This window comes from Cicer arietinum, chromosome 3 (assembly GCF_000331145.2).
Source record: "Cicer arietinum cultivar CDC Frontier isolate Library 1 chromosome 3, Cicar.CDCFrontier_v2.0, whole genome shotgun sequence".
Taxonomy (NCBI): domain Eukaryota; kingdom Viridiplantae; phylum Streptophyta; class Magnoliopsida; order Fabales; family Fabaceae; genus Cicer; species Cicer arietinum.
The window spans coordinates 68,014,938-68,037,088 of NC_021162.2; the positions used below are offsets into that span (position 1 = coordinate 68,014,938).

The window sequence follows — 22,151 nt, forward strand, 5'->3', positions numbered from 1 at the left end:
TTAATTTTCAAAATAACTAATAAAAGACACTTAGATTCGTTGATGTTTTTTGTAATTTTGATAATTTAGAGACTTCAGTAATAGCATATATTAAAGTGGTTGTTTACTAAAATGTTTGCTATTAAAGTAATTGGGATTACTTATCGAATTGACAAAACAGCTAGTTGTCAATCCTCATACAAAGATACTTGACAGTGCATATGCAACAAAGCTCAATCATTGCTAGCCAAGCAGATTCTACATGCCATCCTCGTCAATCTAAAACAGGACACGAATTATAAACAAATATATCCCGAAATACAAATTACATAAGCTAGATTGAACCTCGGTTAACAATTCAACCAATATCAAATACCACAAGTAAAACGTTGAAACTTCCCAACAGCATTGAAACATGGTGCAAAAACATCAGCACATTCATAATATGACATGTCTGGTATTTCAATCGAATTTTCTTAAAGCCTTTGTGGTCGTGTGCAGCCATTCATGTCATCTACCAAATAAATGGAATTCCCACTGTACTGATCAATGGTAACAATGAACAAGCACTGGTATATGCCATATCTTGATCATCTTAGAATCTTCAGTTCACTGTTATACCTACACAATTCAATCCAGCTATGGCAGGAGCTCTATAGCACCAGGTTCCCCTTTTTGCAGAGTGGGAAGACAAAAAAAAAACACAAGAGGATACAGAAACTAGATCCTCATTTCCATTCAAATAATACAAAATCTTTGACACAGATGCCAAAACTCTGAAAGCACAGCTAACAAAAGTTGTCAAAGACACTAACTAAATCATCATATATTCAAATACTTACAAGTGTTAGCTCACATCACCAATCCAATCAGAATATGAATAGCTTCAAATCCGTCAAAAACTACCTTCCAAACCACAAAATTGAATACCTAGAGAGAAAGAGAAAGTCTCAATCTCCATAAAAACCATTAGGGGGTGAAATGAAGTGGTCGACATAATCCACCATACCTTTATTCAAATATGACTCATTGAATGGTTGGTTTGAAGAAAGTTGACACTTGGCACCACAAATTGTTCCACTAAAACACACAATGGAAGTTAGCTAATTGCAAAGCTTTGTGGATGCCTTATCTTCTTGAGTAAACAATGCCTCAATCTGATCCTCAGTTATATTCACAAACTTCCTTCCTATATGCTAGGACACAACCCGCCTATAAAATTCATTGAAGTCAAGACGGAAAAAGAGGAACTTTAGATCAACATGCTGCTGTACAGGCAACTGAGAAATGAATTCCTCTTGCAATGATGAATACTCCTTCGAAATTGCATCCAGATCTTGTTCCATTTTTCGAAGAAATTCACCCGCACGTTGAGTTAAGGCTTTCCTTCCATCAGCTATCCAGGATCCTTGTTCTGCAGACTTATCATTCAATTGCTTTCGTGTTTTCTTCTGGTCTCTAGAGGATAGGGAGGACTCTGTGATTCTGAAACAAACAGGCGATAAAATGTCAAACATGGCAATATGGGGTGGAGAGATGGAGTGAAAGGCGTAGGGAAGAAAATTAAGATCCATACCTTGCTTGCAACTCGTGAATACCTTCGTACAAAAGATCTGCATGGCTCCGAAAACGTAATATAAGATCAAATATTACTATTAGTGACTTGTAAAGGGACTGAGAGAGTTCTCCAAGGAGAGATTTCTCTACAATTGAATTCATATATTTCTCATGAGCTGCAAGTAGATCGTCAAGATCCTTGGCTACTTCCATCTCACTTAAAAAGTTTGACCATGATATCTCCAAGACTTCAAACATTATATAGTATTGCAAGTTTGAAATGAAGTGATTGATTTCAACCCAAAGAACTTGGCAGCGCCTCAATGCCGAAACTAACTGCATCTTTACTGTACTTTGCAATCTAATAAAGGAATTAGAAGTTATACAGTTTGGTTTCATGGTCTTCCAGGCACCAATAAGTGCATGTTCCACTCTTTTAAGCTTCCATAGAAAATTAAAAATTCTTAAATACCTCGCCATCACAGACTCTGTGAACACAGTATCTAGTGGAACTCTTGCATCATATTCAAGTGAGAATACATCCCAGCCCCTATCACCACTTTCATGTGGCATCATTTTGACCCTGAGCCTGTCCAAAATATCAGGGTCATCATACTGAGCATTTGAGGCCCGGATGGCAGTTTCCAGCAATCCCGCAAGTTTGAAAGAGCTTATCGTGTTAGCTGGCACAGAAAGTTCAGGCCCAACAATATCCATTAGATATTGCACAAAATCACCTTGGCCAAGCAACAAATACCGCTTAATCGCAAGACAATGCTCTTTGAATTTATACCTATCGTAAATTACATCCAATAGATGCTTGTCAATTCTTTTTGAAGCTTCATCAACCAATGACTCGAGGGTATCAGTTTCACCATAACCAAAACCACCGCGTCTAGCCGTGGCCCCTGTATCAGTGGCAACTTCAGTTGCGGCACGAGCCCAACCACGGTCCTCGCAGCAAACACGAAGAAAATTTATGGACTTTCCAGTCCTCAAAATCCGCTGAGCAAGAGAAGCTGAAATAAAAGAAGGAAGCATGGCATCATGGAGCCTATATCCCTCTCTCCAAAGGGATTCAGCTTTCACAGGCTGCCCAACAATGAAAAACTCAGCAAAAATATCTTCCAACTCCCCTTCCAAAACCCACCTCCTCACCATTTCAAAAAGCGGAGAACACACACGCTGAAGCAATCTCTTCATGAACTCGTGAACCAGCGGATCCCCATGCCGTGCGTGCAAATGAATCGCACCAGCCATCGCCCCACCCCGTAAAACCCTACACTTCTCAACCAAATCAGCCATCAACCTCATCTTCACTATTGGCTCCGCAACCCAGACCGCCAATCTCCTAAGCGAAAGATAGTTTCTGGAACTGGCCGATTCACACAACAAAGGAACCGGATTCGAAGACTGCGCCTCAAGCACAGCCAACAACTTATAATATTCGCACAACTCATCCTGCAATGCAGAACAAAAAGCCTGACCAACCGTCCCCACATCTTCCGCCGGAAAACGATCCATACTCTGCTTAATATACCCAATAACCTTCTTAAACAAAACCCCCAATTCACAAAGCTTATGAACCATACTCCTAGTAGACCTAGAAACCCTAACTGAGTCCAATAAAACATAACAATCATCTTCACTATCGAATTTCACGTACTTACCATCAACTCCCTGACAAGCATAAAGCACATCAGTTACCATAGCCTCCTCAGTAACATCATTTTCTTCCTTCACCAATTTCACAAACTCACGAAACGCAATATCACGTCGATTCTCAGGATCCTTAGCGAGAAGCAAAACGCCGTCGTTCCACCCCCTATTATCGATGCGCCGTGTAACGTTGTTATCGGATAGGGTTAAATTGGGAAGAAGATTGGAAGCGTCGAGTTGAGACTTAGCGGCGGTTTTACGATCTTGTGAGATGATATTGAAGAGGTGAAGTAGGGCCCACTTGTTATCAACATCGGTGGCTTTGGAAGCGAATTTGGTGTATAGGTCAGCGAAAGAGAGGGCTTCGGAGGATTTACCTTGGGTGGCGAGACGGCGTTTGATGGATTCGGCGATTGATGCGGCGTCGGGTGTTATGGAGGGAGTGAGGTGGCTGGAGAGAATGCGGTGAGCGTAACGGAGGGAGTTTTGAAATTCGGGGGAGTTAGGGTTTAAGGGTGGGGAATTTGGGGGAAGTTTTTGAGAGAGGAGATTGTGGACTAGTGCTTTTACTAGATCTGGAAGCTTCTTTTGCTCTTCTTCGTCGTCCATTGTTGCCAGTGAAGTGGGAAACGGCGTCGTTGAAGTGTAGTGCGGTGCAGGGATTGAGGAAAGTAGGGAATCTTTTTTCTTTGACGGAGGGAGTGAGGAGAGAGAGAGAGAGATTGCTTTTTTGATTTTTGGTGGGCGCGGAAATGAATTTTTATTTTTTTTGGAAGATGGGCGCGGAAATGATTGTTTATGACTTTATGTGTAGTGAGGCCCTTTATTTTTTTTAAAGGTCTCTTGTAGCACTTTATACTAATAGTGAGTTGGCCATGGAAATGTTTGTTGCTTGCAGATGCATGGATCATTCATGTGCTAAATGACCTATCAATAAGCTTGGCATAACTCACCTATAAGAACTAATATTGCAAGCTTAATAACAATAATGTCAATAATATTGCCATAGCAAGTTTTGTAAGAAATTAAGTACAAGATTAAATGTTTATAACTTTTCAACTGAGCCACAAAATGAGAGGGAAAATGATGTTCAAGTCCAATCTCAACGATTAATATCATTTAGCTTATTTTCCAGTCAATTTTCTAAGCCTGACGATGGAGTTCTTCTTGTTGGTATAGCATGGATGAGACTAGACTAAAATTATGTACCAATATCATACTCCTTTAGATTTATTTATAAACAAAAATAATTACTTTTATATTTATTAATGATAACAGTTAAATGAATAGATACTTGTCTTCTCCCTAATTCTCTCTTTTTAGCAATCATATATGTTTTTACTCTCTGAATCTCTATAGCTTTATTCTCTCACTCTTTCATGAAGACTATATCCTCCTTTATGGAGACTATTTCCTCTCTAAATCTCTAAAGGTATTACACTCTTCAATTGATGCCTTCCTCCTCTTTGAAGATCATCTTTCGCTCATTTCCTACACCACCTTGAAGAGTCCACCTTCACCCACACAACCACCAACACAATTATCTCACTCGTAGTAGTTTTATATTTGACGGAGCAGACGTCATCAGAACCTCATGTCACCTTATATCGAAGGTCGCACAAGGCTAGTGTCTCCCACCATCAAAATCATCAGAGATGTTTTATAATTTGATATATCTTGTGTTGTTTGATTTATGCTTTTATAATTAGTCTGTTTGTCGGTATATTTGTTTGTTTCTGTGTTTTTTTTATGTGTTTAAATTAAATTTGTATATCTAAGTTTTGTTTTGCTGGATAACATCAGCATTGTTATATTTTTTTGGAATAATTTGTTGTCTACAAATCTTAATGAAATAACCATGTTTTCTTCCCCTCGACCATTCAAATAATTTATAAACATGCCATGAATGAATTTGGTGTAACTTAAAACCACTTATATTCGTAAGAGTTAGAAAATGACATGTAATTTGATAGAACTAAAAATTGTGGACTGTCTTTTACCTCTAGCCACTGTATGTATATGGAATAAATTTTGGGTTTTTAGACTTCAAATACGGAATTTGTTATTGTCCTCTTTTTTTTTTAATGCAATTTTCCTTGTAAGTGATAATGTGTGGAAGAGGAATGCTCCATCACATACTTCTTAGTACAATCGTCTTTCAATTATCTGATAAATGTTATTTTACCACAAAAAAGAAATTGATTAGGTGTAATAAATTTATTGATTTTACGTTAAAAAAAAATATATTTACTAACTTATCTTTAATTATAATGGTTATTTCTTCTCATCATTAACAAATTAAATTAAGGGCATTCACACTTAATTATATTTGAGTTGAACAAGTATATTTATATTTTTTTGCTTATAATTAAATTCAAAGAAAGTATAACGTTATAGTGATAAAAAATTAGTTTGATTTAATTGCAAAGTGCCCAAAAATAGTTTGATCAAAATTGTTATATTTAAAAACGAAATGATTAAATCCACGATTAAGTCGAATGGGTTAAATTGAATTTAATAGAAGCATGATCCGCTATTAAATACATGTTCAACATGTAAATAGCAACTCTCCACCCCTTAGTGAAAAATAATTTAGGTTTTCTCTTCCTCTTATTTCATCCTACAGGTTATTCATTTTTTTGTTTAAAATCACTATATTTTTTTATTTCTTATATTTAAATAAGTTTTTTTTTTTTAAATTTAATGTTTTATCTATGATTTCATCGTCTTAATGTAGCGTTGGTTTATTGTTTATCATAATGTAACGTTTTTTATTTTTCCGTATTAATACAGTATTCACAAAGACAAATTACTTATTTTATTCAGTACCATATTTAGAGTATGAGGCTTATGAAGACTACCACTATTACCAAATTCAATGCAACCTTACAAATGATCTGTCTAAGTAAGTGAATATTTTTTTCAGCAATGAATGACATTAAAAACGGGTGGATTACACGTTATTTTGACCATGATATTAACATAGTTATTAGAATTAGAAATTTTGTTTTAGTTATAGTTATTTTGCATTAATTTCTACTACTGTAACCTATTTTTAATTTTCTTAATCATTAGACTAATTATATTATTTTTATTTTAATATAAAGAAAATTCATTTTTATGTAAAAAAATAAAAAAGCAGGTATTTGATATCAGTATGTTTTGTGTTTGTAAGAAATTATGAAACTCTGATTTATAGCACTGCAAAAATCCATACCAAACATGCACTAAGAATTGATGGAGATCTTATAACCATCCAATACGATTTTCTTCTATTAGGAACGCGTTTTGAATTTTGAAGAGATATCAATTGTGCTTGCCAAAATTGATTATATCTTCTGTAGTGATTAGTCGTAACATTCATTATAATTCACAAATTCATTCTAAAATTTATTGCCTTCATTCATTCCCTTCATAATTGTTATCAACAACTCGTATCACGTTTATGATATGCATAATTTTGTCACGAGTTCACCTACTTCCTTCCTTTCTTTTTGCAAAGCATTCCAACATTTGTTAAATTGTAATCATCCAAATTTATTACAAACTCTATTTAAATGTATGGTCACCTCATTCTTCTTCATACTGCAACCAATGGTGGTTAAGAGTGCTGAAAAATAATGAAACAAGATTGTGTTCAAGAGTTTCAGAGGTCCAAGGTAAGCTCACTACTCTTTTGTATGTTAATTCGCTTTTAATAATTTTAATTATAATGTATTTGATTAAATTCCTCTTAGTTTACCGTTTGAAAACTATGTTTTGGGGATGACTATTGCACTATTGCACTATTGCACTATTTGATTGATGCGTCTAAGGTATTTGATAAAATGTCTTTGGCATAATATATGAAATAATAAAAACTTAGGCATTATAACGTCGCTATGGTGTTTGATAAAATATTTGTTGTTTTGTTATATATAATATATACCTTCTTTTCTGTTACGATTATAAAATACCTTTTTATTTAATTGGGATGAAAATTATTTAGGCAATATAAAATAATAATCAGATGTTACTTGAAGTAGTATCAAATGACGATAACGCCAAAATAATATCATATATGTTGTAAAAAAATATCAAATATGTACTATTTGAGGTATTTCTCGAAAACAATCATTACTTGGTTTTTGTAGCATACAATATTGACTCATATTGTACCATGCGTTCCATATTTTGCTTACTAGCTCACATAGTTTATTATCTATGTCTCCTACAACTTGATTTTGAATTAAGTATCTTTTGAATAATATAAAATCATAATGTTACTATTTGATGTTTTTTTCTTTCTTTACGTGCTTTCATTTCTTAACTAGTTTTTGTTTATCAATAAAGAAAAATTTTAAAAATTGTCCGCATACCTCATATAGAGAAAATGAATTTAATTCACGTGGTGTAGGACAAGTTAGTGAATGCATTTCGGTGATATTTATCAAAATTGTTGTTTGGTATCTTGATTTTCACCTTCACATAAATGATTTCAAATGAATAATTTATTTATGTTCAATTTATTGGAAAAAACTTAAGAGTAACTCAAATAGTTAATAATGTTGATTATCAACTTTAATAATGATCTACATCCAGAAAATCAAAGTTGTTCTTGTTCTAAAGTTTAAGAAGGTGGCCTAAATTATGTAATTTAGCAAATTCAGTTTAAGAGACACGTGATTGTTTCATTTGATTTTATCAATGCATCAACTAAAGTAATTTTTTCAATCTAAAAATTAAAGAACCACAAATTACTATTTCAATGAGACAATATATGTGGTCATTAGAATTTTGAACAATTTTTAAGCTTTAGTCTACGGTGTAACAAAGTGATTTATCTTATAATTTTGAAGAGATTAAATTTAGATCATTTAGTCATATATAAATAATTATGATTAAAAATAATTTATATATCACTCAAACATTTAAAAAAAGTCACATGATTTTTTATTTTAATATTAGTCTTTTACTTTTTACTCAAATACTAATATTTATTAATTTCATCTTTAATTATTATACATCTTATTTGATATCCTACTTGATATCCTAAGATTAAATTTAGATCATTTAATCATATATAAATAATTATGATTAAAAATAATTTATATATCACTTAAACATTTAAAAAAAGTCACATGATTTTTTATATTAATATTAGTCTTTTACTTTTCACTCAAATACTAATATTTATTAATTTCATCTTTAATTATTATACATCTTATTTGATATCCTACTTGATATCCTACCTGTGTGAAAGATAATCAAAAGAAAATAATGTAATTTATAATAATTGCAATAATGCATTCATTATAAACAATGAAAAAACATCATTGTTTACTAGTATAATATTACTTATTTATCACTCATTTATGTGTAATGAGTACCAAACATATTTCAGATAATCATTTTTTATAAAAACAATTTTAGTAAAAAAATTAAATGATAAACTGAACTTACCAAAAGTCACCCTTTCAGTAATGGAAAACAAATGTAAAGTAAAATTGATGTGAAGGGACACAAGGAAAAAGTAAAAAAAAAGAAAAAAACCGAAAAAAAATTTGAAAAAGAAAAAGACATTTATTTTTAAACGTCGCGTGCGGGAAGAGTTACAGCACAGGACCACCTTGTTGTTTTGGCAACGTATGGTTGGTTGTGAAGATAAGAAATAAACCAGACAACAAAAAAACAATGAAATAACCCCAAAATACTTTCTTTTTTTAATTTCCCAAAATTCAAAAATATAAAAAGAAGACAACAAGAAAGAGAAAGATAAATAAAAACGAAAGAAACATAGCAGAATACAAGGAAAAAGAATCACACGATTTCGAAGCAGAAGAAACAAACGTTGTTGTGTTGGTCAACTCAACAAGACACGCTTTTTCTTCTTCTTCTTCTTCAATCTCAATATACTTCGCATAAGGTGGTAATTTCCGCAACTTGCGGAGCTCTTTGTTCGAAATGTTTCTTGTCTTTAGTTTCATTTGCATTATTTTTTTATAATCTTTTTTTGTTTTCTTATGTGTTTGTTTGATTTTATTAATTTTAATTGTTCGTGGCACGCACGGACATAGATTAGGCTTGGAATTCTAAACTGGGGTTTTGTTTTTTTATTTGTTTTGATATTTTAGATTTTGTTTTTCACGTTGTTTACATCTTTTGGGTTTTTGTTTGTTCCTTTGATTGGTATGGTTTTTGAACGTTTTTGTTTTCAGATTTGTCTTCACTTTCTGACTTTTATTGTTTTGTGATTCTATTTATGGACATAGGTTACTTTTGATACTTGTTTGTGATGAATTGTTAAATTGAGGTTTTTGAGATTTTTGCATTTAATTTTTTATCTCTGTAGTTTTGCCCCTTGTTTGTTCCAGTTTTTTATTGGTTGGATTGATACTAGAAGGTAATTGTATTCTTGCAAAGCCAACTAGATTTTTGCTGCTCGGGGTTTAATTTCTGAGTTTTTTAATTTTGTTTATTTCTGTAGGTTTTTTATATCATTTTGATCTAAAATTGAAGGCACAACACTGTAGATTTTCATTATGAAGCAGAATTTGTTGCTTCCGTGTTGTTGCAATAGAAATATTAGGCAGTAAAATGAGGGTCAATGTTGTTGAATAGTGAGAGATGCAAGCCTCTGTCTGAAATTGATCTGGGTTTGCATTTTACAAGATATGTGCTACCCCTGAGAGGAACTAGGATGGAATTTCTGCTTACCCTTTTGATTTTATGTTTTGGCTTTTGTTTATTTTATTGTTACTCCTCAAACTGAAGCACTTTGCAACTTTCAATATCAATTTACCAATTTCACAATAGTATAACTGTTGGATTGGAATCACATATTGTAGGGTAACCAGTAAATGTTCTACTTGTTATCTGAGACATATTGTGTCTAGTAAGGCTTAACAATTGGAATTCGGTTTTAATTTTCACAACATACAAAAAGTGTTAAATTTTATCCATCTCAGTGTTGTTTTGAGTTTGAGAGGTTCTGTTTACAGATTTCACTTTTATGTAATTATGTTGCTTGATGTTATTATCAATTTATCATGTTTCAGGCATGTTTCTGTTCTTGACTACTTGAATCTTGGCTAGCACCGCCAAAAGTAATTATCATTTACATGATCAGTGTTGGCCAGAGAATGTTGCTCGTGAATGTAGCTTACTCGTGTTAAATAATCCTCGGGAAACTCTATCGAGGTTTAATTCTGTCTGAAAAAGTACATCATAATTGTTCAAGTGTTTATGTTCGAATTTCATACTTTGAACTAAAGAATATCATAAGTTCTTATGCACCGACCAATTTACTATTTAACAGTTGTAGCATGCCACTAAAATAAATTCAAAGCTGAAGAAATTGGAATCAAGTTGAGCTCTGGTTCCTAGTCATTTTGAAAGAAACCCTTTAGATCGGGTCAGAAATGGCTCCTGGAGGCAGTATTTTCAAAGAAGTTCTTGAATCTCATCTCTTGTCTTCAGATTATGAAACAGGCAAGGCTAAATCCGAGGCCAAGAGTAACAGTACACTTACAAAATCTACTAGTGTTGGGTTGAATGGAAAGAATGGAACTAGTTCGAAGAACGGCGTGCATGACTTACTCGGGTGCCCTGTCTGCAAGAATTTGATGTATCCCCCAATTCACCAGGTAAAGTGCTTGCAAATTCTTTCTTTCTTTTCTTCGAGCGTCTATTTGCGTTTCAGAACAACCTTTCTTCAAATGTACTGTTGCACTCATGAAATAGATATTAGCATACAAATAGTGGCGTTGTAATCCTTTAGCTTCATAGTCACTAGTTAATATAAGATGATGATTACATTTGAAGATGATAACAGAGTTTCCTTAAACTTAATCATCATTTTTACTTCACATGTTTACTATGGATTTTTAATTTACCACATTTTAGTGGTACAGAGAAAGGAGAAGAAATGCACTAAAAGAGACACTAGACTATGGCTAAACTATGTTAAAATTAAACTTTCTTCTTATTCATTCTTGTTGATTATTGCATTCACCAATTCCAAGCATAACAGAAATTGACATGTTCTCCACACTCTAACAAACTAACATTACATTGACTCATCCTAATAGAATCTATCTAGATCCTTCTAGAAAGTGGTGCCTCATGAACTAATATATCTCATGGAATTTGGGCTTAGTGCCTAACATGTTTGGGCCATAACTTAATCTATCTTGCCTTTTAATTTTTGACTAAATTATAAATTTCTAATATTTCTTTTATCTCTTCATCATCTTTTTCAGTGCCCCAATGGCCATACATTATGTTCAAATTGTAAGATTGAAGTCCACAATCTGTGCCCAACTTGTCACCATGATCTTGGGAATATAAGGTGCTTGGCTCTGGAGAAAGTGGCAGAATCTTTGGAGCTTCCTTGCAGATATCAGAGTCTAGGTTGTAATGATATTTTCCCTTATTATGCTAAACTTAAGCACGAGCAAAATTGCGGATTTCGTCCATACAATTGCCCCTATGCTGGATCTGAGTGCTCTGTGATGGGTGACATTCCAACTCTTGTTGCTCATCTCAAGGATGAACACAAGGTTGACATGCATGATGGATTCACCTTCAATCATCGATATGTCAAAACAAATCCACATGAAGTTGAAAATGCCACATGGATGCTAACCGTAAGTTGTTTAATGCATTGTAATAACAACTGGCCTGTTTGTTGATTTGATTGACTCTATCTTCTAGATTACTAGCATTTTTGCATGTTATTTTTATTATTTAATATTTAAAAAATTTCAGTATATATCGTATAACATGTGACATTTAATTTTGCGTGCACATATGGTCATACTTGTTTTTTTCTATTCACAAAAAAATAAAAATCTTCTGTACTATTCTAAGTTATCTGCAAGTGGTGTTGGCAGTTTCTTAATTAGTCTTGCTTTCTAAGTATTGCATATGGATCACATGACCTACACGTAGGCATGTGCTCTTTTGACTTGTTATCAATAAATTGAAGTTTTAACTTATCCATTTTAATTGCATGGTTGAATTTTTTTTCCTGTTCACCTTTTGTCTTTTGTATTGTGATCTCATTTTTAATTTCTAATCTAAGACTTACAAATGGAGGAGGAGAATGGAAAGTAAGCTTGATGATTTTCAAGAGAAATCGTGTTGGAAAGATTAAAAAATCTGATGCATAAAGCTCTATTTCTAGGGAGCTTATTGCGAGGACGAACTAACTAACTTGAATTAACTTTAACTAACTTGCATTCTCCTAATAAGACTAACATAAAAACCCCTCTTGCATTTCAAATTCTCTTGCTTACAGGTTTTCAATTGTTATGGAAGGTATTTCTGCTTGCACTTTGAGGCTTTCCAGCTAGGTACAGCTCCAGTTTTTATGGCTTTCTTACGGTTTATGGGCGATGACAACGAAGCAAAAAAATTCAGCTACAGCTTGGAAGTTGGCGCAAACGGGCGCAAACTTATATGGCAAGGAATTCCGAGGACCATTCGGGACAGTCATAGTAAAGTTAGAGATAGTCAAGATGGACTTATAATTCAGAGGAATCAAGCTCTTTATTTTTCTGGTGGGGATAAACAAGAGTTGAAGTTGAGAATCACCGGTCGTATATGGAAAGAAGATTGAGAGATGTAAATTAATATAAGGTATTAAGCATTAAGGATGTTCAAGTGATCATTGTATAGAGCCTATTTGTGTTTGTTTTAAGATTTTGCTCTCTTGCAAAGTGTATCACTAGTGCTATATTAATCTCTCCATATACAGATTCTCTTTCAATTCCACATATCGTAGATTTGAGGGTTACTTGTTATTTATCCTTTAGCTTACTAATGCTTTTTTTGTCTCTCTTCAAGAGTTTTTTTTGTTATATAAGCCAAAACTTTTAATAAAATAGCTATCTTAAGCACAACTTGTGCCAAGCTAAATAATACAAAGTTCAAATGAATACAGTAAAAACATTAATAACAGAACACAAATGATGACTCCAACTCAAGCATACAAGTTCTCCAAAGTCCCACCTTTGACTACGGCATAATGACAATCAGTCAAGGATACAAAATGATCACCAGATTAACTAAATAGCCTGAATTACAAAAATGATCTAACCTCGGCATTTTCTAAATTGAGATAACCGCACCAATTAATTATATTCTAAACTCAAGTTCCTATTGGACCTATACAAGTCGAAGTGGTTAGTCATATATTGGTTTAAATAAAAAAAGTGATTCATATATCAAATAATATAACAAATAATTTAAAGTTGAGTAAATAATTTAAAGTTGTAGACAGTCCTTTAAACTCTCCAACATTTAAAACACTCATAGGAATGATAAGTTTGGCAATGCACAACAATTGAGCAACACCCATCATATCTTGCTGCTTAAAATTAATTTTGAAATAGGATTTTTTAAATAAATTAAAGTAATTTATAATTTATTAAAAGACTCTATTATTAAGCACACAAAAAGTATAAAAGAGTTTTACAATAAACAACTCTTTTAGAATAGTTAAAAATATACCAAAGATATTGAGAATATCAATTTATATTATTTCATGTAGATTAAAAAACAATTATAAATAAATGAAAGAATGTAATAATTTACAAAATTATTATTACAAATAATTACACAATGGAATATAAAAATTTAAAAGTGATGTCCATGATATTAATTTGATTGTCAAATTGAAATAAAATAATTAATATTATATTTGAAGACATAGAACAACACTAATTTTATTATATTTTTCTTTTGTCAATGTTAGATGTAATCTGGCACATAGAGCCTCTCAAAAACAACAACAACAAAAAAACGACACAGAGAACAGAGTTGACAACAAAAAAAGAAAATCGGTTAGTTTGTCCATATATAATTAAAACATAAAATCAGTATAGTTTTGAATATATACTAGTAATATTTCTTTGCACGTTTGTGTTCTGTTTTGGTGTGTGTTGGATTAGACGAGAATAGCACTAAAATAGAAGGTTGCATGCGAATAATATGGTATGATTTCTTCATCACCAAACCGATATTCCCGCTAACACAACAAACACATCTCCCTTTCTTCCAAAAACGTCCTTCATCATTACACTACACCAAACTACCTTCATCTCCATGCATTTCTATTTCGAAATTATTATTATTATTATTATTATTGTAAATAAATCAATACTATAATATAATTTTCTATGCTTTTTATCCTTCTTTTTCCCTCAACCTATCTTCTCTGCCACACATTATTTCATTCAGCTTCCGGTTCGATCAGGTAACGCGTTAAAGGTAATTAATTTCTTCATTTGTGTTAAACATTTTTCAATGTCATTTTCCTGTCAATTTTGTTTAGTATGCTAGCTTGGAGGGAGGATTTTGTTCTGTAATGATGCCAACAACACATTTTGTAACCCTACATTTTTAATGTTATTTTGTTGATTGCTAGGCAAGTTTTCTTATTAGGGACTTGGCTTGTGTCCATAACACAAAAAATATTAATTAAACAATATGATGAAGTTGCGGCTATTATAGCATAATGTGTATTACTGTTATGTTTGTGCCTTGTGTTTAGGATGTCTATCCAAAAATATATAGAATTGGAGAAAATTTATTGAGATTTGATATGCAAAGCTATGAATATTCTTCTTCTCCAATTGTACAATGTCCTTTTAATGGTATTGCTTGCAGTTTATTGATAAGTGGACTGGTTGTTGGGGTGTGGAGGGAAAAGCCTCCGCGCTGCGGTTCAGCGTTAATTTTGTAAACTGAATTGTAGTATTTAAACTCAAGTTGTGATTTGTAATCCTAAGCTTGAATACCGCTTTGTAGTTGGAGATGTAGGTACAGTTGGCTGAACTACATGATCAAATCTGATGTGTTTTTTGTTTGCATTTTTTCGTATATGTTTTCTTTTGAACTGAAGTTGCTACTCTAATAGCTTTGTCTTATTTTCAATTGGTGTACTAAATTTGAAAGAGGGACTGAGGGTAGCAGTAAATTTGAATTATGTCAATAGGCAATAATATGTGTGGTGGAAAGTTTTTGACAGTTGAGCTATTTTCAGGTGATTCATTACTGTCATCGATGGCTTATTGAGAGTGCAGCTAGGAGTAATTGAAGTATGTTGTGTTGTGGAGGTGCAGAAGAAGAGAGCAGTGGGCCACCTGCAAATCAATACGCTGCACCATCAAGAGGGGGTAACGCATACGGTGGAGGCGGAGGTAATGTTTTCATTTTTATCTATTGATTAATCATTTCCATGTATCTGCTTCAATACTACTTCTTATTCTTTGTATATATTTGGAAGACTTGAACATTAGTGATTTTGCATTTACTGCCCAAAGAAGTTTTGTTTGCTTTTTGGACAGTCACAGAACAATTTGAAGCCTAAGTATTAAACGGACATCTTTTAAACTTTCACTTTTGCTCTTCTCATTTATATGTCATACATTATGATAAAGTGGTATCCAATCTTTGGCTTAATTTTCTAGAACTATCTATATAATGTTATCCAAGTTATGCATATGTGATGCTTTAATTTATTCTTTTATGTACTCAGTTAACTATTACACTTAAGACTGTGAGTGATAATTTTATAGTAGCTTTCTATGAATATAGGCAATGACAGAGGAGAGCCAAGAGGCAATGTTGCCAAGAGTGGTGCTCCACAGAAAGTATTACCAATTGAAATACCCGCTATGCCATTGGATGAGTTAAATAGGTTAACAGGAAACTTCGGTTCAAAGGCTTTTATTGGTGAAGGATCCTATGGAAGGGTTTTCTATGCAAAATTGAGTGATGGTACTGAAGCTGCAATTAAGAAGCTTGATACTAGTTCTTCGCCTGAACCCGACACCGATTTCACTGCTCAGGTAAAAAAAGTGATATTGTAAAATCCATTGAAGCAATGTTTTGGCTCTTGATGTTGTTACATTGTGTTATGTTACTATGGAATATTGTGCAGTTATCAGTTGTTTCAAGACTCAAACATGACAATTTTGTGGAGTTGACTGGATATTGTCTAGAGGCAGACAACAGAATTTTGGTTTATCAATATGCAAGTTTGGGTTCTTTGCATGATGTATTACATGGTATGCCTATAACCATATAATTTAATCGGGAGCTACCAACACAGTTTTTAACGCTCTTTCCTACAATCTCTCTTTTGCCGGTTAAAATTCATTTAGGTTCCACTATTTTTATATATTTAGTGTTAGTCATTTTCATAGTACATTGACACATTTGAATTTCAAATTTAATACTACTACTAGAAGAGAGTGTTGGAAATCATGTTACACAAGGTGTTGCTGGAACCTACTTTGTTATGGATATAGTGCTTGTTCCTTGGTTGAAACCATTAACCAAGGCTTTTGCTTTTGATTTTGCAGGAAGGAAGGGTGTACAGGGTGCTGAACCTGGTCCAGTTTTAAGTTGGAGCCAAAGAGCAAAAATTGCATTTGGTGCAGCAAAAGGCCTAGAGTTTCTTCATGAAAAGGTTCAGCCTTCTATAGTTCATCGCGACGTTCGATCCAGCAATGTCTTGCTGTTCAATGACTATGAGGCCAAGATTGCTGATTTCAGCTTAACAAATCAGTCTTCTGACACGGCAGCTCGGTTACATTCAACAAGAGTCTTGGGAACATTTGGCTATCATGCTCCAGAGTATACCTTTTAAATTTACATTCCTCATAGTTTATTTTTGAGATTATGTTATGGTTAATACTGAACTGTCCTTGGTTGAATAAAAAATGGTAGAGTTGACCTATAACTTTATAAAATCTGTCCATTAAAATGAAGAGGTTACTAAACTGTCACATAATTAATCATAGCCATAACCTTATATGCAAAATGAAGAATATGGTATTTGGACATATAAGTGAGCAATATTCTTTTTTGTATTAAAAAGTAATTGAGGTTAATATGTGCTTTTATGTTTATTTTTTATGTTTTGATAATGATCACTTCCATCTTCAGGTATGCCATGACAGGGCAAATAACACAAAAAAGTGATGTTTATAGTTTTGGAGTTGTGCTTTTAGAACTCTTGACAGGAAGAAAGCCAGTAGACCACACAATGCCTAAAGGGCAACAAAGTCTTGTGACTTGGGTATGTCTAAACCCAATTTGATTCTTTTTCTGAGGTTTAATTAACTTAATATTGTTTTGTTTATAACTATTTTAGGCAACTCCAAGGTTGAGTGAGGACAAAGTAAAACAATGTGTGGATCCTAAGCTAAACAATGACTATCCGCCAAAGGCTATTGCTAAGGTTTGTTCATTCATTATTTTTAAATGGTTTGTTTGGACAGAGAAAAAAAAAATTCTGTTGTTGTTTTTACTTCTGATTGCAAAATTATAGCCTACATCCCGCTATATCTTTTTGTCTAAAACAATTTTTTTTTGTCAGATTTTACTTACTTTATTTACCTACCGACTAAATTTCGAATTATCAGAATCCTTTCCTCTTGAAAACAAGAGGATCATTACCAAAAAAGATTTGCAAAACTGTTAGTTGTTTTCATTATATTTGGTGTTTTCAAATATTTGTAAAGGAAATAGTGCAAATAATTTATACAAATCTTTGAAAACAAACATTGATAACAAAGAACAGAAAATAATTTTTCCAACTCAAACATGGCTTAAATTGAACTAAGATAGTATCCAAAATGTGACTAATCATTTGATGTGGATATGTAGTTGGCAGCTGTTGCAGCACTGTGTGTTCAGTATGAAGCTGATTTCCGGCCAAACATGACCATTGTTGTCAAAGCTCTCCAGCCTCTTCTCAATGCAAAACCGGCTGGTGCTGATTCTAATGCTTGACATTGTGATGTGACGTCATCCAATTATTATCAAGAGTCATAAGAATTGTGTGCATAAAGTTGAACTGGATTGCTTGTTCACCAACTCAAAAGGAAATATATAATTTTTTTATGTGCTTATAATGCGTGATGGTGGTCATGGAAAAAAAATATTCAAAGACCTCTTGAAATATATCCTTCATGTCCTTTTGATTTGCTTAGATTGTGCCAGTACATTAACCGCTGACAGCTGCATTATTACTCGATAATTATTTATTTAAAAATTTTCGTTGTAATGCTTATCCCCCATTTAATACTTGCTAGTATTTTTTTATTTTATAATTATTCAGTTGTATGGTTTAATTGCATTTTTCGTACTGTGTTTAATAATTTATATATTTTGATCTTTTATTTTTTAAATACGCAACTTTAGTCTTTAATTTTGTTAATTTTTGAAATTGGACGAAATATTTTTTAAAACGTTGATGTGACACATTTTAATTTGATGTGGTATTTAATAATATATTAAACTCGTGTCAAGTCATATTAAAACAATTATTTAAATGTATAATAATTAAGATAACTTTGATAAATAAAATATAAAGGGTTAGATTGGGATCAAATCAAAGAAGAAAGGATAAGGGAAATCACGCATGAATCCTAGAACACCGTTCCCGAAAGAGGATGAAAATATTGTTTGAGGTATGTGGTTTTTGTTAATTTTCTCCTTTGAGCCCGCACTGCGTAGTTTGGGGTTTTGATAATTTATTGTTCATATGTTTTTCTTGCTTTTATGCTAATGTTTTTGAAATGGTCATAAAAAAGGCAAGAAGTGAGATTACGCATATATCATAGTAGATTGTTTATAGAAATGCTTTACAAATTATATGTCAGGGGTCAAATGGAATAAATGAATTCGCGTTGGGATGTGACGTTGATGTGTTAAAATTTGTTGAAGATGATAACACTGGCTGGGCTTTGTTGTGACAGGGGTGGCCGCGGCCACCCAAAAAATAATAAAAAAAAAAGTTTATAAGTGAATGACTAAAATGGCCTTGTTAAAACTCAAAAATTACAACAATACCTAAACCTAATTCAATTTTCTCTTTCTTCCTCTCTATTCCAGCCTTCCTCTCTCCCTTCTCCATTCCAGCCTTCCTCTCTCCCTTCTCCAGATTCAGATTCACTAATCACTGCAAACGCGCGGCCGCCTCACTCTGCCTCCAGTCCAGATCGCTCCTCTGCTCTCTGCGCGCCTGCGGCCGCCTCTGCCTGACTGCCTCTGTGGCCGTTCGTCGTTCTCTGTTCGCCGCAACCTCATTTGTCTCCAGATCGCGTTGCTGTTTTGTTCAAAAGGTTCAGATTTCTATTTTGTTAGTGCTGATTGTTGTTAGTTAGTGTTGATTTTTGTTAGTTAGTTTTGATTTGGAATTCTGTTAGTTTTGAATCGTTGCTCCAGTGTTAGTTTTGATTTGGAATTCTGTTAGTTTTGAGTTTTTTTTGTTGCATACAAAGTGTTTGAGTTTTGTTGCATTTTTGTTTGAATTTTTTTGTTTATCTTTATATTGGCCACCCCAAGCTTTTCCGGCAAGCTCCGCCACTGCTTAAGACATTGCAATTCTAAATCCTTTGCCATTCATCTGCATTTGTTTCCTCTCTCTTTCTAGGGTTCCTCTATTTGCTGAAAGGTAATTCCTTTTCCATCTTTCATCTATTAAAGTACACTTCTCTTTCTTTTGTCCGTGCCGATGAATATGCCTGTTCACAGCTTTTGCGTGCAACATTGTAGCTTTAGACTTTAATTGATGCAAGCATGAATTTTCTTCTCCCTTGAATGTTTGTTTTCCATATCTACTTATTTGAATGTAGTTTTATTTGGTCATCAATACAAAATACCCATTTAAAATGCTATATGTGGCTGTGATTGTGCTTGCGATGCCATAGTTTGCGACCGCAGCAGCTGAATTCAACGGACACTTCCATTGTACGAGGCTGCGATTTATAACTTTGATATGTGTTTATATATATAAACTACTTTCCTTTCAATTTTATTTTCCTTATAAGTAAAATGACTAAAATGCCTTTACTAATTTTATTTTATTTTGTTAGTGTTGAGTTTAAAGCTTTGATTTGGAGTTTCAATTTAGAGTTGATTTTTGTTTAGAATTTTTGTGTTGCACATAAGGGGTTTGATTTTATGTCTATATAAAGTGTTTGAGTTTTTTTGTTGCATATAAGGTGTTTCACTTTTATGTATATATAAAGTGTCTGAGTTTTTTTTGTTGCATATAAGGTGTTTGAGTTTTATTGCATTTTTGTTTGAGTTTTTTTGTTGCATTTTTATGTCGATCATCTCAAACTTTTTTGTCAAGCTCTGCCACGGCCCACGGGTCAAGAGTGAAAGTGAACAACCGACAAACCACAACAGCAAAAAAGAATATTCAGGAGAGTTCACGTGTTCTTTTATATATTAACAATAATTCTTGTGATTAAATTAAGATAAATTAATACAAATATTTGATAGCGAAAATAATATCAAAGAAAGATATTGTATTTGGAAAATTGAATTTTATATTCTGCATCTTGACTTCTATTTCATATTTTACCATTTTTTGCACAAACTTTTCAAAACACTTATATAAAAAATACAAAGCTGGTTTTTTTTTTTAATTCACATCTATGTTTTTTTTAAATATTTTCTCAGTTCAAAATTTTTGATATTATAAAAAATTTTCTCAATGTTTTTTTAAATCTCGAAATTTTAAAATACATACAAATATTTCTTTTTTATTACAATCCAATAATTTCAAAAACAAAATTTTCAAAGTATGAAATTTTATCTCTGAGTTTTTACATACTAAAATTTTTAAATTTAAAATTTATGATATAGTAATTTCTAACTATATTTTTTTAAAAAAATTAACTCTGGAATTCATTAGGTGTGAAGTAAAAAATAAGTCTAAAAGTTTTAATATAAAAAAATAAAAATGATAAATGGAATATTGAAATTTTAAAAAAACTGTAAGGTAGAGAAGCTAGAGGGTGAAGCGAATTTTCTCGTATTCTAATACCACAAGCGAATTTAGAGTTTAGGGTTTAGGTATAATGTGTATTATTAGTTTTTTAAGCTCTCTTTTTTAATTTTGAAACTGTATATTTGTAATTTGTTAAGGTTTTTAGATTAGATGCTAGGCTTATTACACTTTAAGTGCAATACTTTTTTTTCAATGTTTAATTATCGCTTCAGTTCTCAAAATTAAGTAACATGACATGCAGCTTTCTTATCACGCCAATGTCGAAGAAGAGTTCCAAAATAACCCCAAAGAAGTTGCAAGAGAATGCCATTGGGGAAGAGCAAAAGCCTTCTTCTGTACCGAAAAAAGCAGTTAGCGAAATTGACGAAATATTCGCTGGAAAAAAGAGAAAGAAATCTGATGCGAAAAAAACTGGAAAAGCCGGTGACGTAACTAAGAGTGCTGATAATACAAAGAAGATGAAGAATGAAAAGAAAAAATCCAAAAGGGTAGATGATGGTGAGTTTGTAGATCGGCCTTCTCGACCAAGAAAGAAAACAGAGGATGGGCTTACTATCTATTCGGAAGAGGAGTTAGGTCTTAGTAAAGGGGATGCTGGAAATACTCCACTTTGTCCATTTGATTGCTCTTGTTGCTTTTAATGGAAGCTGCTAATGATATGTGCACCGATTTCCTTGCTCCAACAAACGAAGGTGTTGTGGTTGTATTACATCCTTTATTATTTATAGTTGGGCCAAGTGTGACTTGAGTTATGTTGTAATGACCTTGAATTCTTTAGATCTAGATATGATTCCTTGAAGTAGTTTCAATTTTGCAACAGATTTAGTTCCGCTCTTCTAGGCTTTACTCCCTTCAAACATAAAATTATTCATGTATGATGTCTCAGCCAAACGGTTTGTGTAATTTATTAGAAAATGGAGGGAATGTTTTGAGGTGCTTGAATCATGTTATAGTTTATCTTTCTTCCTATTTCATTGAGTTGTCTTTTTTTGTTATCTTAATATATATGTAATGATTTGTTCCATCACTAACATCTTTTATCCTCTGAAACCTTCGTATCTGATTTCAGTGTTTGTGTTGTAAGTTGTAACTTCTTCGGTTATGTTGTAGCAAATAATCCGTCTTGGATTAGGATTTTCATCTGGGTTATTAATGT

General features: G+C 32.8%; 4 protein-coding genes across 11 annotated transcripts; 3 read left to right on the forward strand and 1 right to left on the reverse strand.

Annotated features, from left to right (window-relative positions):
- Positions 1-691: 691 nt before the first annotated feature.
- LOC101513889 (gamma-tubulin complex component 3) lies at positions 692-4,010 on the reverse strand. 2 transcript variants are annotated; one of them, XR_189575.4, is made up of 3 exons: positions 1,556-4,010; positions 989-1,464; positions 692-909 (listed from the first exon to the last, which is right to left on the reverse strand). XR_189575.4 is itself a non-coding variant. In XM_004493549.4 (2 exons), the coding sequence occupies exons 1-2, from the start codon at positions 3,802-3,804 to the stop codon at positions 1,176-1,178; spliced, it is 2,538 nt and encodes an 845-aa protein (XP_004493606.1). In that variant the 5' UTR covers positions 3,805-4,010; the 3' UTR covers positions 692-1,175. The 2 variants fall into 2 exon arrangements, 1 of the variants encoding a protein (XP_004493606.1); XM_004493549.4 differs by having other exon boundaries at positions 692-1,464.
- Positions 4,011-8,854: 4,844 nt separating this feature from the next.
- On the forward strand, positions 8,855-12,973 carry LOC101514338 (E3 ubiquitin-protein ligase SINAT2-like). 3 transcript variants are annotated; one of them, XM_012713875.3, is made up of 5 exons: positions 8,855-9,100; positions 10,233-10,394; positions 10,493-10,820; positions 11,436-11,822; positions 12,476-12,973. In XM_012713875.3, exons 3-5 carry the CDS (start codon positions 10,596-10,598, stop codon positions 12,794-12,796), a joined length of 933 nt encoding a protein of 310 aa, XP_012569329.1. In that variant the 5' UTR covers positions 8,855-9,100; positions 10,233-10,394; positions 10,493-10,595; the 3' UTR covers positions 12,797-12,973. The 3 variants fall into 3 exon arrangements, with proteins under 3 accessions (XP_012569329.1, XP_027188414.1, XP_004493610.1); XM_004493553.4 differs by having other exon boundaries at positions 8,856-9,100; positions 10,233-10,374; XM_027332613.2 differs by having other exon boundaries at positions 10,233-10,820.
- A 955-nt stretch (positions 12,974-13,928) lies between these two features.
- LOC101515311 (probable protein kinase At2g41970) lies at positions 13,929-21,940 on the forward strand. 5 transcript variants are annotated; one of them, XM_073366208.1, is made up of 10 exons: positions 13,929-14,021; positions 15,224-15,380; positions 15,778-16,031; positions 16,124-16,250; positions 16,548-16,821; positions 17,134-17,266; positions 17,342-17,428; positions 17,857-18,662; positions 19,087-19,316; positions 21,237-21,940. In XM_073366208.1, exons 2-8 carry the CDS (start codon positions 15,281-15,283, stop codon positions 17,980-17,982), a joined length of 1,101 nt encoding a protein of 366 aa, XP_073222309.1. In that variant the 5' UTR covers positions 13,929-14,021; positions 15,224-15,280; the 3' UTR covers positions 17,983-18,662; positions 19,087-19,316; positions 21,237-21,940. The 5 variants fall into 5 exon arrangements, with proteins under 5 accessions (XP_073222309.1, XP_073222308.1, XP_004493612.1 ...); XM_073366207.1 differs by lacking the exon at positions 13,929-14,021 and adding an exon at positions 14,087-14,448; XM_004493555.4 differs by lacking the exon at positions 13,929-14,021 and adding an exon at positions 14,087-14,434.
- Positions 21,253-21,636, forward strand: LOC101488272 (uncharacterized protein C6G9.01c-like). Its single transcript, XM_073366518.1, has one exon. It carries the CDS (start codon positions 21,253-21,255, stop codon positions 21,634-21,636), a length of 384 nt encoding a protein of 127 aa, XP_073222619.1.
- Positions 21,941-22,151: the final 211 nt, after the last annotated feature.

Excerpts from the sequence above, each read along its gene's own strand:
- LOC101513889 (XM_004493549.4), bottom strand. The coding sequence starts at position 3,804 with ATGGACGACGAAGAAGAGCAAAAGAAGCTTCCAGATCTAGTAAAAGCA. Across the intron at positions 1,465-1,555 it reads ATTCACGAGTTGCAAGCAAG|AATCACAGAGTCCTCCCTAT; the intron begins GTATGGATCTTA and ends TGTTTGTTTCAG.
- LOC101514338 (XM_027332613.2), top strand. The coding sequence starts at position 10,596 with ATGGCTCCTGGAGGCAGTATTTTCAAAGAAGTTCTTGAATCTCATCTC. Across the intron at positions 10,821-11,435 it reads TGTATCCCCCAATTCACCAG|TGCCCCAATGGCCATACATT; the intron begins GTAAAGTGCTTG and ends CATCTTTTTCAG. Across the intron at positions 11,823-12,475 it reads ATGCCACATGGATGCTAACC|GTTTTCAATTGTTATGGAAG; the intron begins GTAAGTTGTTTA and ends TCTTGCTTACAG.
- LOC101515311 (XM_073366208.1), top strand. The coding sequence starts at position 15,281 with ATGTTGTGTTGTGGAGGTGCAGAAGAAGAGAGCAGTGGGCCACCTGCA. Across the intron at positions 15,381-15,777 it reads CGCATACGGTGGAGGCGGAG|GCAATGACAGAGGAGAGCCA; the intron begins GTAATGTTTTCA and ends CTATGAATATAG. Across the intron at positions 16,251-16,547 it reads TTTGCATGATGTATTACATG|GAAGGAAGGGTGTACAGGGT; the intron begins GTATGCCTATAA and ends TTGATTTTGCAG.
- LOC101488272 (XM_073366518.1), top strand. The coding sequence starts at position 21,253 with ATGTCGAAGAAGAGTTCCAAAATAACCCCAAAGAAGTTGCAAGAGAAT.